The sequence below is a fragment of the Idiotropiscis lumnitzeri genome, chromosome 3 (assembly GCF_059441095.1).
Source record: "Idiotropiscis lumnitzeri isolate Australia: NSW breed Sydney's pygmy pipehorse chromosome 3, RoL_Ilum_1.0, whole genome shotgun sequence".
Classification (NCBI taxonomy): Eukaryota; Metazoa; Chordata; class Actinopteri; order Syngnathiformes; family Syngnathidae; genus Idiotropiscis; species Idiotropiscis lumnitzeri.
The window spans coordinates 21,673,927-21,691,352 of NC_142393.1; the positions used below are offsets into that span (position 1 = coordinate 21,673,927).

Below are 17,426 nucleotides of genomic sequence, written 5' to 3' on the forward strand. Positions count from 1 at the left end.
GTTTGAGGGTCACTCAAAGTTGGCGATCTTATTCAAGGGCACCGTTTATTAGTGCAGTGACAGAACTTTCCTTTAACCTTTAATAAAAAAATAGTTAGAAACAATTATTATTATTATTTTTATCGGTAAACCATATGCATCTTCTTGATAGAGATGCATGGACATTATAAATCATAAAACTGGTCCTACTGACACTCAAGCATGGAGTGGAAATAAAAATTCTACATTCCCTTGTTTAAAAAACAGATTTTTGTCTTTCACTGTAAGATGAGACCAAGATAAACTATTTCAAAACCTGTATGACTTTTTTGAGATACTTGAACAGGCTTAAGATTGGCACGTATATAATAAGTATGCATGTAAAAATTACACTGTGGGGGAACATATAAGGACATACAGGCCAAGACAGTTACAGGAAGTGGGAAAAAAAAAGATGGGAAAATATTGGGCTGATTTTCATCAGCCTCTCTCCTGGGAAGACTTTAGCCCAACACTTGATTTGTTGAGTAAGTGCTGTCAATATACTCTTGGTAAATATGTCTATATATAAAACTGCTCTCACATTTAAGGTGAGGTGTTTACTAATTTGTGGAACCTTATTGTGGTTTATTTTAATTCAGGAATTGTCATTTGGTGTTTTCATTCCATATACAAGATGGCTGCAGCCAAAATGTGATGAAGACAGATGAGGGATTAACTGAGGCCATGCATGCCAGCTTCTCAGTTGGTAATGGATCCACTTTGGGCACAGTGCCATGTAGCCATAGTGCTGCTGGACCGAGGATGATTCCTGCTGGTTTCGTTTGACACAGGATTAGAGTTGTAAGTGCATAGGGTCAATAGAGCTCATATGTTGGAGCGCATGTTTGGGTTGTATTTGGGTCAGAGTGCTTGTATTAAGTCAACTGGAATTAGATTTTGTAACAAACCAAACAATGTTTGAAAATGAATTTTGACTGCCTCTATGACTGATTGTCACAATTTACTGCTGCAGGTAAATTTTGGTGCTCATCATGCTTGTTCTTTGCGGTCTAAATCCATTTTTTTTTTAATTTATATTATTTTTATTTTTCAGGGAGAGAAGCCGGGATCGCCACAAGTCCCGCAGCAAAGACAGCCGCTCGGAAAAGTCGGTCACTATTAACCCGGCTCCTGCAGAGCCATTGCTGGGTGACACCGCTGTTCGGGGCGAGCAGGTCCAGGTAGGCCAATCAGACAATCACTTACAGTATCCCACAGCCTTCTTCCAAATTGTCTCACCTAAATGAACATGCCTCATATGTACATTGTTTTAGCCTCCACGCCCAAACAGTACCAGTAATATTATCTCATTTTGAAATGGTTTGGCGTTCAAGAGACTTAGCGCGAGTTAAAATGAGGTGACATGGTAAATGTGCTTATCGGTGTTACGACAGGCCATCTGCTACTTACTAGAAGGGACTGGTCTACTCGTGGCTGCATTTGGGTTGATAAATGCCTGCACAAATATGCAGATTGTCGCAGGCTGCCTAGTAGGTCTCTCGATGGATGGTTTGTCATTTTGTCAAGAAACACTTGTTAATCCTCGGAAAGAGTCGGTCAGTTTGTCACAAATGCTTCTTTGGCCCCCACCAGAAATGGACTAGGCCAAGCTGCTTAGTTGATACAACTCACATACAACTGTATGCTCACTCATTCATCATGCATGTCAATACAAGATGAACTCATGCCTTAGATGATGGATTGTTTGATAAATGACAAATATAAGGTAAGAAAGGATTCAACCGATCTTATTTTGCATTCATTGGATCATGTTTACTTGTTGACGAGAATTATTCTGCTTTCGCATACAATTTTTCATACACATATATAAATCTTATACAATGTCTCTCTTGCTGTGGTGCCATCATCCAATTTAAATTGTTCTAGATTTCTTGAACAATGAGATCAAATACTGTACTAAGAAATCCTGGCTTTTCCTTGACACTGTCATAATTCCCTGTTTAGTATTGTTGTTGTAGTGTGCAGTGGTGAAAGAAATATCACCTCAGCTCTTTTGTTTTGCTGTTATTAATGTTTTTGTCACATTATTTAAATACGTTTGTGTGAAAATATTAAGCGCTTTCAGTCTGATGCAGTGCAGTCCTCCTGTATAATCACAATAATACAGTGTTTAGTAACCATTTTAGACCACCTGCCATGAATTTGTTAGCCTCTGCGTATACACACACTTTTCTGACAGTGTCAGTCAGAGCTAAATATTGTCTTTGTAAAAGCATTTGGTATGTTTTTTACATTGCTCTCATTAGATGACACAAGAGTATCTAATGTTGTGGCATGTCAGTTTAAGTACAGTATTTATTTTTTTATTTGATATTATTCACATTAGCTTTAACTTGCTATAAATTTCGATAGGATACTACAATAAAGGATATATTTACACCCAAAAAGAGGAACGGAAGTAGAGTCCCTCAAATGTTTATTTTATATAAGTTTTGGACATATTGTCTACTTTTTGTGTGGAACCTTGCCGTACCGGTCCATGTTTTTAGCCAGTATCCTCCTACAAGATTCCAGTCTTGCTTATCAAAGTTGCATCAAAGGCTTCTACCTTGTTCCTGAATTTGAGCTCCGAGTCTGTGCTAGTTAGTTACCAAGGTCCAATGATGACAGCTTGTTACCTTAAGGTCAGATGGAGTTAGATGACCTCTTCTGGCTGCCTTGTCCATCATCGGACGTCATCCGCTTTGCCAAACAAGCATCTCTCACAGTGGAGTTGCGCAGGAGTGCATAAAGACAGAACTAAATCAAGCGCTGCTGTAATTTTACTGACCTACTTGCCGTATACTTTTCCCGTGTGGGAAGCTTCGTTACCGTTGCCTGTGTTTGCTTATGCTTGTGTCTAATTTTAACAGAGTGCTGCTGTCTTCCTCTGTGTTTTTACTCGATACTGTGGCCTGCGGGCGACATTGCTTCTGGATTTACTCTCACACCTATGCTCACATACAAAGAGTAATAGCTGTGATGCCACATTTGTATACGTGATTAGGTTCACTTTGTCCCGTTGCTATTGTTGTGCGTGAGTGGATATTCAGGTGAAGTGAAAAAGTTCAGGTCACATTTTGGTTGGATGGTCAATTTGCACTTTATCAGAGGAAGTAGCAGAAGAAGGAATTACCGATGACCTGTGTGATTTGGGGTTCTCTTGCTAGATCTGTAATTTTAGTGTGCCTTCATCTTCGTTAAAAAAAAAAAAACAACAACAAACAATTGCTTCACCTTTACCTGGCTCTTTATGCCACACAGTTCAATGACATAAAGGGAGAAAAGATGGTAAAGATTGAGGAGACCAGCGAGCATTCAGTATTTTGTTTTCTCCTAGGTATAAAAAGCACAGTCTTTGTTTAAGGAAAAAAAAAAAAGTATTTTTCCAATTCCACTTCCATTGCTGCAAAGATGTGATCATTTGCTGGCGTGCTCCTGGCTGTTCTTTTTAAAGTATGTAGAAGTGTCAGGCTCACTTTGGTACTGACCAGACAGAGGGAGCCTAATTCCAACACTCGAAACAAAAGCTCCCCTGTTGGACACAAAGTAGACACGCCCATAATGACTCACTTGGATCTAGAAAAATGTAGGTTGAACTACGTGTTATTCGACAAAGAAAACAGTGAAGACAGTATCGACACTTTGAGTAGCTTTATATTTTTACGATATATATTTTTTTGTATTCATTTAGTTTAAAAGGGGTCAGTTTCAGAACATTTACATATAAATATGCCGTTTTATGGCCATTGCCAAGTGTCCATCTGAAAACTCTTACCAGGTTGTAACATCTTAACTATACTTGTGTACTCTTTACTGTACATCAACAAAAATATTCTCAAGGATGTTTGAAAATGTTTAGTAGCGATTTTTAAGATGCCCCAAGTTTGAATAGAACAAAATGTATTTAATAGTAAATGAACATAACCTTGATTTTTCGTAACAATATAGCTGCTATCAAATCATGCACAAGAAAAAAAATAATAGTACGCATTTGGAACCTTTTCAAAATGATTATTTTGATTAATATTATTTTCATGTAGAATTATGGATTTTTTAATAATAACTCCTGCATGGTAGAATAAAGTGGTGTGGGACACTGAAATTGTAAAGCAATCTAATACTATATTGATGTACCTGCAGCTTTGGCAAATATACCTTTGAAGGCAGTGAGAGCATTGTGAAGCGTGGTCGTCACATAAAGTGACAGTTGCATATTTATCTTGATTTGTTTCACAATGATAATTCAAACAACTTTCAAACTGCATAATTGTGGCCAAAGTGAATGTGCATTGTGAAAAAAAATCACGCTTCGTGCTCATAGTCGGGTTGCTTTCGGTATACGACTTTTTGCAGAACAATCCAAAACTCAGAAGAACCTGAGCACTCTACGTATGCTTTGCCCAACATGGAGTGGTGTATATTTCCAAGCAACAACAGTGAAAGTGACGAGACGGCCATTATGCCCGCTTGATAGCGAGGGGGATCAATACTGTTACCACTAAGATCAGTTCCCAAACTTGAAACATTCATATGGTTGATATTTCATTTGCAGCCCTGTATTTGTACGTTTACCATGTATGAAATTGGAACCGGCAGTGTCATCGATTAGCAGACTCACACAAGGACCACACAAGCAGCAAAGCGGCTTTCTGTGCCGCATTGAACGTTAGTACAAGAGTTACATATTGACAAGAAGGTAAATGTGTACGTGGGAAGCACTGTAGCTGTAATGTTTTATTTTGCGGTGCTTATTAATGACATCATTGATCCATGAGCAAAATGCAAGATATCTAGCCGATCAGATCTGTGTGAAGTGTAGTGTCAAAAGATTAATCTGTTTACTGACATTTCTTTATTGTTTGTTTTGTTTTTAACATATTTCATTTCATGACAGGGATTCCTATTTTGCATTTAATGTGTGCAATTTGATCGATGGCCAAACCATTTTTGGCAGCGTTGCTTGTTTAGTTGTGGCTAATCAATAAGTGATCAAGTGCTGCAAGCTAAGTAGTGACGGAGATCATTTTGTAGCAACTCGTATGGTAACAGTTACATTTTTGCAAAGAACCAATCAGCAAAGGCTGTTGCGTTTGTGGTTTTGTTCAATGGCATCAAAAATCAGTGAATGCTGCTGGCAGTTGCCAATGCAACGCTTTTACTATGAAGGTGCTCTCAAAGGTATTGAATGCCGTGTGTACCCCCTCACCAACTCTTACGTTAATCTTAAATGTGAACGCACACCTCCAGACAGAAAGGCAAAATGTCTCAAACATGCAGCGCAAGTGTTCGGCAACCATTATATGAGATGTTTAAGCATACCAAGATGATCATAATTAAATAGAATGTCGGTTAAGTAGAGCACAGACAACGCCAAGCTCTTAACAAAAATGATTTATGTTTGTCTGCCCTTCTGGAAGCTACTTTGTGGTTCATGGTGGATGACGAACTGACTCGCAATGCTTTTAGGATTCTGGGGTGTGGATTCTTCCAGTTGATGCCATCGTGACTGAAAAGTGAAATTATACTCCTTCAACCGCAGTGGGGATTGAACCATTTTGTCGGCGAGTCGACTTTACTGCTCCATATTGACATTTAATGCTTAAAATTGACTAAATGGTCGTCGCGGTTTTTTTTTCTATAGTTTTGTCTTCCAAGCAACCAATTTACAGAAGAGTTTTGACTCGCCAGTCTGCTGCGGTAGCCAGGCGATTCTCTGTGGTGCTGCAAAATGTCAAGCCGACAAGGTGACACAGCCTGGAAAGAGAGCAGCGGCATGAGGTGAAGATCCATTTTGATCGCCAAATTGCGACTCCTGCAATTAGCGTAATGGTGAGGTGTATTTTTGATCATCGTCATAATTGTCTGTCCGAAAAAAGGTTGGGGACCGCTGTTAAAAAAAAAAAAAAACAAAGGCAGAGTTTAGGCTAGAAACTTGTGACACAAGGTGTTATCGCCATTTCAATTGAGAATAAAACGTATACTATAGATGTTAGTTGTGTGGCGTATGTTGCTGGTGCACGCTTTCTACGTGTGTGTCTATCTGCGTATGCTACCCCAGGCATCCATCCATGAATCCATTATCTGAACCACTCATAGCCCCAGTCATACTTTTATTATTTTTGGTTTGCCGGAAAATTCGACATTTTCATTTTTTGCTATTGTTTTACCTTTTAACACACTCACGCACACACGCGCGCTCACTCTCACCAGTGTTCACTGGGTCAGAAGCAATAGGCGGAGAGTGGTGCTGAGGCAAACGACAAGAGAAGAATGAGCGAGGACGCCTCAAGGGAGGAACAGAAAAAAAGGATTGGTGAAGAGTGAAGAAGATGATGGAAGAAGTGCATCTCCTAATCGCTATTTTGTTTATTCTTAGCCTGCCGCGATGGTGTGCACCAATGTTTGTTTAGTGTACTACTTCCCCCTCCAGTTTCTCTTTATCTATCTATCCTTTTATCCCACCCTCCATCGCTTCTCCCATGACATCGTCTCATCACTCTCACATTCTCCCTCTTTTCTTCATTCTCTCTAACCTTCATAAAGAGCAGCCCCCTCCACCCTGACACACACAAACACACATGAAGAGGCAAGTGACGTGCAAAACCTCCCCAGGCATGATGGGAAAAATGTATACATAAAGTGGTCTAATGCATTAGAATCCGCATTGTGTGGTAGATCAGTCTTACACGGTCTTACTGGCCACTGTGATGGACCAGTTGAGGACAAAGTACGATGGCTGACGATTTTGGGACGAACACGGATAGTGTGATGGGGACAGGTGATGAAGTTCTGCAGGTTCTGGAGGTCTCGGAACCTGTAGTTGAGGAAGGGGAGGTTATTGTCACAACCATTGGAGTTGATTCCAATCTTGCTCCATTGGTCAGCACTGGAGTTGGGAACCAATCAGGCCAGGTAGGACTAATAAGTCCAAAAAGACTTTTGTTTGCACTATTGCATTCTATGGTAGGAAAACTGCTTTTATCTGCAGGCAAGCTTAGTCATGCATACGGAACTTTAACATAGTTATTGTCTAGTGTTTATATGTACTTGCAGGCTGACCCTTCATGGAGGACAGTTTTTTGATGCATTTGTTTGCTTCGTAAACATCTTTGGTTTGTTGTATTGCTGTAATGTTTGAGCAATCCATTTCTGCAGGATAGTTTTCTGTATTTACGTGCTATACATTAAATTAAGGCCACACTGATTCCATGATTGGTATTCATCAATTCGGTACATCAGAACGCAGGCTTGTAGATGCTCCGATACTATGAGTGTGATACCGCTTTAGTTGCCATACATCCCTTCCAATTCGGAGCCACATCAGCAACATCATCGTTGTATTGGTAGGAAAAAAAAATAGAAGTTGCCAACCCCTGTTCTAAGTAGCAATTTAATATATTTAATTTCAAGCAAGGTCTTCACTGTGGCTCATTAGCTCTTCTCACTTTTAATAGTTGTCTTGTTCATGAACTGCTCTGGGGCGCGTTATGCTCCTTAGCACTTCTCTTTCACCTACTTTCATGTGATGAAGGCAACTCAGAACCTGTTGTCTTGAATTGGTTTATCCTGTGGACCAATGTGGGTCACGACTGTCTATTTTTAGTCTGGCAGTCCAGAAAAGATTACAGAAAAAAACTAATGTAAGTGATTTTTTTATCTCAGGTTTTAATGCTTAAAATGTGCTTTGATGTACTTCTTCCAATTATAGAGATTTTTTTTTGTTGCTTGTTGTATATGCATTCAGGCCAGACATACCACTGTCTGCTTTCCTATTTGTAATTATATTTCCAGGAACAGTTTCAACTGCTGAAACATCAGCAACAGGTTTAAAGAATAATAAGTGTACGACATTTATTGCTTGCCATTATCAGGTGAATGCTAATAGAACCACTTATTTACAAAATTACAGATTTTTTCCCCCCTAATTTTCAGTAAAGCTCATTCATTTGATTGCGCATAAACGGATGGATGTATAAGTCCCCCCCGCTTTTGCAATTTAAACAAAAGGTGTGGCTAGTGTGGTATTTAAGTCCAAACACTAAAAATGCTGAGATTTTTTTATTTTTTATTGACCTTTCGCTGAAGAGACAATCAATCATGTACTGTTTTTTTTGGGGGGGGGGTTGTTCCTTTTTTTTTTGTGTTTTTTTTTTGTTTTTAATTTTGCAACCACTTGGTGTGTTTTAGGGCAGTGTAAATTCAGTGAGTAATCACTGAGTCAACATCCACATTTCCAGTTCAAACCTTCCATTGTTACACTTCGTCATGCTCTTCTCACCCTGAGGCCAGAAGCTTATTTCTTTCCCAAAGCACCTTCCTCCAACTCCCCCAGACAGCCAGATACCGCCCCCCCCTGCACCCAACTCCCAAAGAAAGCCCACCCCCCGACAGCCGGCGTTTCCTCCTCTTTGTACCGACGGCTTGTTGTGACTGCTGTGCAAAGGGTCCTTATCGTTGTTGTCATAAGAGCTCCGCTCCAACATGGCTGACCTTTATTATCTGCGGATGCAGTCTCACCCTCATGTCAGTGACAGTCAAGCCCGGTTGGCATCGCACGCTGTTTTCTTTTTCTGCTTTCCATTTTGGATCCGTTCCTTTCTCTCATGATAACACTACCTCCTCTTTCATTCATTTTGTAGGAAAGAAAATTGAACAAAATCCAGTTCAATGACGCATTCATTAACTATCAAGTTTACTGTGTAGTACAACGTAACCAAACACGAATACATTGTAACATTAAATTAAACTTAACTTTATTTATGTAGCATTTTCATAACGACCACTACCATGACAAAGTACTGTGCATAAAATTGTGTGAGACAATGAATCAAATAATTACAATAAAGTGGACCTCCATTATTTGTCCGGGATAGGCACCAGGCCAGCCCACTCATAGCGAATATCCGAATGTAATTTTTGTTAAACACCCAAAATTCTTGAGGAAAATGGGGATGAACCTCAAAAATACCAAATATGTGTCAGTGTTTTTTTGTTTTGTTTTGGTTTTTTTTTTAATAAATCCTCTGACACTTTTGTTTCAAAGAATGTTAACTATCTGTGTAATAAGGTGAATATTGAATATTTTTAGAATTTTAGAATTACTCTCCAGACTATCCAATCGATTGAGTTGTCAAATGGGAATTAAACATTTGTTTAATAAAACTATTTAAAACTGTGCCAATTTATTTCTATTGTCCATGTGGGAAAATAAGCACTGCAAAGCTTTAAGGCAGAGATAATGCTTGGACTTTTTTTTTTTTTTTTTGCAATTGAATTATTTTGAGTTATTCAAGTAATTGTTTCACTCCTAATATTTTGAGAGGTGCATTGAGTAGAGGTTTTGTTTGGCATTATAGTGTCGCAAGTTCTGTGGGTGTTAAATTGATGGATGACTTGCTCATTGAGTGGGAATTTCTGTTGTGTGTTTTTTGTCTTTTGCTTGTATCTTGTAAGTAATCATTTTCTTCTAAGGTAGGCTTAAGAAGCATGTTGCACATTTCATTGTTTTTTGAAATCTCTTTTTTATATTTGCAGGATGACAACTGGGGTGAGACCACCACGGCTGTTACTGGCACGTCGGAACACAGCCTCTCTCAAGAAGACATTGTACGCATCACTAAAGACCTGGAGGACAGTGTGGGGCTCGACTGCCGCCGCTATTTTACGCTCACCCTCACCGTCATCCTCGGCCTCTTGGTCTTCCTCTCGCCGTTGGCCTTCGTGGTCCTCCCCCATCTCCTCTGGCCGGAGAAGTTGCAGAGCTGCGGCACGGCCTGTGAAGGCCTCTTTATCTCTGTGGCCTTCAAGTTGCTCATCCTGCTGCTTGCCATCTGGGCTCTCTTCTTCCGGCCGCCACGAGCCAGCCTCCCACGGCTCTTTGTATTCAGGGCACTGCTTGCTGTTCTGGTGCTGCTCTTTGTGGTCTCCTATTGGTTGTTCTATGGCGTGAGGATACTGGATTCACAGGTGAGAACAATGTGTACTGCGGAATGCATGATAAGTATACACTAAGGACGAAATTATTAGAATATGTGGCCTGAAATATAAATGTTATAACATCAAGTCCACCCTTCTTTTAGGCTGTAACAGCTTCAGTGGGAATATTTTCTCAACGAGCTTGAAGTTTATTGCTATTTTATCCAGTTCATTCATCCAAAAGCACATTTGAGGGCATTCCACACATTATCACGATAAAGTTCTAATCGTAGAAATGTTCCAAAGTCTCTGTGAGATGAAGCGTAACTGTGATTCAGAGCCATTTGAGGGGTTTAGCCCTACCTCTAATTGATTTAAGTTTTGTAAAAATGGCATGTCCCATGACTTTTGTCCAATAGATTATATTCAAGCTGTTTTAAGTTTGGGGTGAAACAATATGATCAGAATACGACTGGCACATTTGATTTCCCTGGTGTGGCATGTAGTAATTTAAAATGCGAGAATGCTTGTTAGGAAAGTGAACTTCTCCTTCATGTCGTCTTCATGCCTGTTTTTTTGTTTGTCTTTGTAAACCTCATTACTCGTAGCAGTGGCCTGTGGCTTGATCCTCATTTTTGTGACCTTAGGATGAAGACTACCAGGGCATCGTCCAGTACGCTGTGTCACTGGTAGACGCGCTACTCTTCATTCACTACCTGGCCATCGTGCTGCTGGAGTTAAGACAGCTTCAGCCCTACTACTCTGTGTGTGTCACACGTTCTACAGACGGCGAGACCAGGCACTACAACTTGGGACAACTCAGGTGAGAGAAGTGGCAAGCAATGGGAAGGGTGGCAAAAACTGCATATAGTGCGCATGTAAATACAAATAGATTTTTCAAGACCTATCCTATGACCTTGTTTTTTTAGATAGCTTTTGTAGAGCATCTCATTAGTGTATGTTGGCATACTTACTATATAAATTGTCGGCAGTGTGTATGTCTGAATGATGAATCCGACATCTGTTATCACAAAGGCTCAGACTCCAATCCCCAGCAAAATTCTTTGTGTCTTGTTGGCCCCACCTAGAAAATGCCGTTTTTGGGTGTTCCTTTTGACGGAACCAACAAGCTGTTGGCCTGCTGGCTCTCTCCACATTCCCTGCTTATTCTGCTTAATAATTGACTAAATGCGGCAGGGGCCACGGCCACTCAACAATGTCTTGTTTTGTGAATTTTCCGTATTTTTGCGTAATAATTACCCACAATTGGTGCTGCATACGTGCTGTGGCCGCAGCACTGCGGAAATGAGGGCTCCTACGTTTTGGGGGCTGAAGCATGTTGTCAAAGTAAAAAAGTTGACCCTTTGGTAGACAAGAGCGCTTTGAGAATAATGACTGATAAATAAAATTTGAGAGCATTTTTGGGATGTACTGTCCAAAGTATTAAATAAAATGTAACATAGGATAGCCAGATTCATCCAATTTCCATTCTATCAGAACAGGTAAAATGAAAGTGTCGCTTATATGCGGTTGCAACCATAAATTTATTTTATGGAACTCAGTGGGTTTCAACCAACACTTCCAATTCCATACTTCCAAACTTCCTTTTGCACTTTCGATGCTATCCCAAATTTTCCATCGTAAAAGCCCTCATTCCCTTGGAGGGCAAATCCTTTTTGAATACATGAATGCGATAATATTCGCGCTTTTCTGTCCAGGCATTACGTCCATAGAGGTGACATGAAAATGAACAGTTCATTTAGTTCTTGATAAATAGCTTCAGTTTTTACTTTTTTTCTGCTTTCGTCACTTCCGGTTCTTGGCCAATGCACTGATTTGCTAGCTAACAGCCAATCACACTGATCATTAAACCCAACTTCCCAATCCAATTGTACATGTTGAAACGACCGAACACGCCCCCTCCAGGCTTTGCAACAACGGCTCCGACTTTATGATGTTGCTCGCTACACCAAACAGACGCCATGTACTGACTTTCCGACGTTGAGGCCTTTATGCTTTCAATAAAGTAAATGCAAATAAACAATGAAGTCATGTAAAATGCAGTTTATTTATCTACTTTATTTCTGTCCTGCAGTATGGTAAATGTTCACTAAGACAATGACACAAAATTATACCGCGCAAGTGTGGCATAATCATGAGTCAATAATTCACAAATCAGATTACAACAACAATGCGAACAAATCTGTGGCTTTATTACTTCAACTTTTAAGGTTTCATGAAACGTGGACTTAACTTCTGAAGCACTGAACCTATGTAGACAAATATAAATTAATGGTAAAAATAAGAATTGCGATTGCAGCCTTGGCAAATTCAAAATCGCATTCTCCTACATTGAGATGTTGATTTGAATTTGATTGTTTGCGTTTGGAATTTGTGCGTTTGAATTCTGTGCTCAAATGTGTGTAAATGATGAGGTACACTTTGTTGTGTGCAGCATTCAGCAGTCAGCGTTGGCAATATTGGAGCACTACTATTGTGACTTCGCCATCCATAACCCGGCTTTGCTCTCCGCCTCCAAGTCGCGCGCCGCCAAGCACCTGGCTGGTCTCAAGGTCTATAACGTGGATGGGGACTTCCCAGCAGCCCCTGCTGAAGGTGTGTGTTGCCATATTTTGTAAGCGCCTGCTTCCCTCTTGCCCTCCTGCTTCAATAAATTGTGTGTGCTGTTTCCTCTTTCCTCTCCTGGTCTTTTCTCTTTAAGTCTTTAAAGCTAAACTCCGAGCCTATCTATTGGACAGTAAGTCAACTCAACGCTGATGCTTCTCACTAGCGATAATAATATGCACATAAATGTGTGCACCTTGTAAATGTTAAAGTTGTATTTGAATGACCACGACACACACTCACACTTATGGCATGCCACAGTTTAATGTCAAATATTCAGTCAACTGTTTGAATGTAACACTCAGCTGTTGTTAAATTATCGCCCTTCCTCAAGTGTACTCAAGCAACACTCAAGTGCACGAACCTGGCTCACTTTTTGTCCCCTGTATTTGTCTCCTTGTTAGAAGAAAATGGCTGACAACTTCTTTCTCAACATTTCACTGCTTCTCTTGTTTTCTCCTGTGTTATTCATGTCCGCTCTTGTTGAATTGCTCGTCCAATTTAATTCCGGAAGTTTGTTGATGCCTGACAAGCTACTGGTTGCTTGTATTGTTTCCTCTGAGTTGCAAATCTGTAAACGTTTGGACCATGATAATCCATACCTCATAACTAAGCAGTAATTCTACGGTGGATATGCCGAAAAACTCCCCGCTGCTCTCTCCATGAATTATTCCATTCATGCGCCTCCTCTGGTGCACATGAATAATTTACTAGCACTGCCATCTTTTAACCTCCATTTGCACCAGTCAGGATAAGGCACTAAAATCCACTTTTGTTGCTGCACAACAGTAGCTTTGAATGATGCTCGCACTCAGAACGGTTCTGAACTTTATTTTGGATGAAAAGTTTCTGCGTGTTGATAGAACAACACAAAAATGATTCCAATTGGAAAATCTGATTTGATTTATAAGACGTCCGTGCGTCAAATTGTATGTGTGTATGTATGTGAATGAGTCATTGTTTCCATCCTTCATTCGTCGTTTCCATGTGCTGTGACAGGTCCGGGGAACAATGCAGCCGCAGGACTGGCACACTCCCAGTCCAGAGCCATGATCGCAGCCGCCGCCCATTGCCGGGACTCCAGCCACAACGAACTCTACTACGAGGAGGCCGAGCACGAGAGGCGCGTGCGCAAACGCCGAGCCCGGTGAGTGGTGGCAATCAGGAACCTGGCACATCTTCATTTGGCTTCTTTATCAGCGTTCTCAGATTCTCTTGAATGCTGCCACAGTTGTAGTTTATTTGTTGACTGTTTAATGTTCCACAGACGTAAAATGAATTTGAAAAAATACTTTTTTCTTTTTTTTTTGCGGCTTCATCCTGGAATACAACAGACACTCAAACTCAACCCAGTTATTACCTTGTACCAAATCCATTCCATGGTCAAGATGGGACTAATTCTGGATATACCAATGATCTTTTACAGTATACACCCCCTAAAAAAAAATCATGTTTTTTATAAAAAAAAATAAATAAAAATAATAGCTCTTTGTGTTATTGTACTTTAGAAACACTGATTGATAAATTAAATGAATAGAATGTTAATAATTAAACCATTTTTGCTATTGCAGTAATACCCAGTTTGTGTTCAAATATGCGTTGCTTAATATGTTAAAACAGCGCAATGATGATGTTCGTTAGCTCATGTATGTCGATTCCGAAGCTAGCGGACACTAAGGCAAAACTATTTTTATTTTTAAATCCACAATGTGTAATTTACTGTTTTGTGAACTGTGAACAGCACCTAGTGGAGTTCCTATGAACATGTTCATGGGTTTTTATGTTTTGAATTGTTATCTGCCAAACTGCTGCTTGTTGTAAAGTGAATGGAGTCGAGTTGACTTCCACCTCCATCCAACGCTTATATCTTGAATTATTGCTGATAGATGTCACCCTTGCACTCCATTCTGCTGCTAGACTGGTGGTCGCCGTAGAAGAGGCCTTCACTCATATAAAGCACATGAAGGAAGAGGAGCAGAAGAAAACTCCAGGAGACGTGATGGACCCACGGGATGCAGCACAAGCCATCTTTCCATCCATGGCACGGGCTCTGCAGAAGTACTTGAGGACAACCAAACAGCAGCACTGCCACAGCATGGAGAGCATCCAACAGCACTTGGCTTTCTGCATCAGCAACAATATGTCACCTAAGGTCAGACTGTCATCACAATATTTAGATTTTTTTCCACTGCATATTCTCAAAGTCTCCTATATTTTATTTTTGGTGGAACCTAGGCCTTGATAATTACAATATCGACTTATCGTAAGTAAAATGACAACAATGGTTTTTTTTCCCGGACTAACTAAATACTCATTTACGTGCGTCTGTTTACATATATAGTCGTTGGCGTTCAGTCGTGCTGATTCTTTTTCCCTCTCCTGTCAATTCCCCTTGCTCACCCGTAGGACTCTCAAGCGCACATACATGCTCGGGGTGGAACAGCCTTTGAAAAAAAATGTTTGCACAGTTCGGTTTGACTGTTTCAGTTCGGTTTGTATATGTCCCATCAGTTCGTAGGCATGCACAACTCTTGATCTCTTTTATTAATGAGGTGCAGATGCGTACATTAGCGCTAAGGGTGGCGAGGGAGCGCAAATGCTTACAGGCGCAAGGTTGGCTCACAGCTATCCTCTTCATTGCTCTTTTTTATGCTGTTTCATTGCTTATTTATGCGGTGCAAACATTGAAGGCTGCCCCTGCCAGGAACTTAAAGAGAGAGTCTGTATCTCTCGAGCCCAAGATGAGTGGCGCATAGAGATTTTGCGATGGAGAGAATACAGCTCGCTTGAAATCACTGTATATTCACAAACGCAAACACAGTCAATCAGTTTTTATGCTACATCCATCCATCCATTATCTGTACCGCTTGTCCTCACAAGGGTTGCGGGGGTTGCTGGAGCCTATCCCAGCTATCTTCGGGCAGTAGGCGGGGTACACCCTGAACTGGTTGCCAGCCAATCACAGGGCAGACAGAGACAAACAACTATCCGCGCTCACACTCATACCTAGGGGCAATTTAGACCATCCAACATAAACATGACTCTGCAAGTACAGCTCGTATGCAGAGGAGGATGCGTGAGTAAATTTTGACAGACAGTGAATCGTCATTCGCCAGCAGACGGGCCACCTGTGCGTCATGCTCACTCCATCATTATTTCAAGCCAGCCAAAACTGTCATTGTTACTCCGTCATTGTTATTTTAACCCTGCTTCCGTCATTGCTAAAGCACAGTTCATCACCACTATTTTAGGACCATCTGTCCTTCTTCTGTGTCGCGTCCCTGGATGGCTTTAACACGAATAAATGACAGGTGAAGAAAAAGTGATTGGATGTGAACTTCTTTCTTGTCACTCCCACAGGCCTTCCTGGAGAGTTACCTGAAACCAGGCCCGACTCTGCAGTACAGCCGGGACCACTGGTTGGCGCGTCAGTGGACGCTGGTCAGCGAAGCGTCAGTCACCAGCGGCCTTAGAGACGGTACTGTCTTTGTCCTCAAGTGCCCGGACTTTGGCCTGGTGGTAACCGTCAAGAAGATCCCCTACATCCGCATGTCCGAGGAGTACATTGACCCAAAATCCCACAAGTTTGTCCTGCGGTTACAATCGGAGACCTCGGTGTAGGTCTTTTTGTAGGTTCTCTTCATTTTTTACTTGTCTTTTTATGGATCTATATATCGCACACATTTTTTTAAGTTTCAGGAATTTGTGTTTTGGATTTGGACAGAAATATGAATGATGACTTGTACATGTGGAGAAATAATTATTTCAGCGTATGGTCTGCTTGTGATAAGCCTGAATCATACTCAATGGCAACGTTAAGATGTTTAAGTTTGCAAACGGCCGTGTCCATTGGATGGACTGGATTCGGATTTCCAAACTTCTCTCAAATGACGAAAAAATATACATACAAGTCGACTCGTTTTGGAGTCTCAAATCAAGAACCCAGTCAACCGCTTCAGTGCATCTTCAGGATTATGGACAAAGACACAAGTAATTGTTGTCCACCATGCCTGAGTACAAAGTTGTATTGTTTTAGGTAAAGAGGTGGAAAAAAACTAGTTTAAGTACAAAAGTGATTTCTATTCACTGGAAACGAGTGTTGTTCTCTCCACGTGAGCGTTGTATGCTACTGCCACCTGGTGAACATTGAACAGAACTACTGAGTGGTGAACGCTTTGTAGCTGCCAATACACTGAATCACACAAACTGTATGTATGTGCAGTATATATGTTTTTTCAAATCGTCACCTTCCTAAAATAATGTCTGAGGTCATTTTTGTCTGAAAAATTCAGCTCAATATGGATTATTTTATATTTATTAATATTCATTTCAGGGGTGGAATCTGTTTACGTAAGGTGATTTTAGCAGAGGTGACCGGCATCATGAGAAGATGCTGAAGGCAGAAATAATGACTTAGGGTATTATTTTAAGAAGGTCACTATGTCACTCATATGTCTCTCTTTTATCACCATTTGTCACTCTGTTGCCAGATTATGTCAACGTCTTTACAGTGACTCCTGACACGGGCCTTTGTATCGGGGGACAAAATTAAAACATTTTTATGAACATTTGTATAAATGCTGTGTCTTAAGATGGTTGCTATTGAATGTTGAGGTTAACCCCACTGATAATATACCATATGGGTTATTGTTCCTAAAATGTTATCTTCCAGCATGGAGATTATACGTCTACTTTTCCGTAATTGGCGTGTCTGGCCTGAATTTCTAAAAATGAATAGCATCGTCCCCGTGCAAATACAGTGTCTGGGTCCGCCTGTCGCAACTCATCTTCGTTGGCTTAATCCCCGCCTCTGCTTCTTCCTTATATATGCGTCTATTCCTTGCAGGATGGGAATGGATCGA

At 40.7% G+C, this 17,426-nt stretch overlaps 1 protein-coding gene across 4 annotated transcripts in view; it reads left to right on the forward strand.

The window, feature by feature from the left end:
• Nucleotides 1–17,132, forward strand: part of vangl1 (VANGL planar cell polarity protein 1) — a 30,921-nt gene extending 13,789 nt beyond the window's left edge. For 2 of the 4 annotated variants that reach the window (XM_088291890.1, XM_088291891.1), the window contains 7 exons: nt 1,076–1,202; nt 9,559–9,990; nt 10,587–10,762; nt 12,395–12,555; nt 13,564–13,711; nt 14,482–14,716; nt 15,925–17,132. In XM_088291890.1, coding sequence (XP_088148016.1) covers nt 1,076–1,202; nt 9,559–9,990; nt 10,587–10,762; nt 12,395–12,555; nt 13,564–13,711; nt 14,482–14,716; nt 15,925–16,185 — 1,540 coding nt within the window. In that variant the 3' untranslated portion in view covers nt 16,186–17,132. Of the gene's footprint in view, nt 1–1,075; nt 1,203–1,672; nt 1,748–6,684; nt 6,937–9,558; nt 9,991–10,586; nt 10,763–12,394; nt 12,556–13,563; nt 13,712–14,481; nt 14,717–15,924 lie in introns of those variants that run through there. The other 2 variants (XM_088291894.1, XM_088291893.1) reach the window with 2 other exon arrangements.
• The last annotated feature ends 294 nt before the right edge of the window (nt 17,133–17,426 follow it).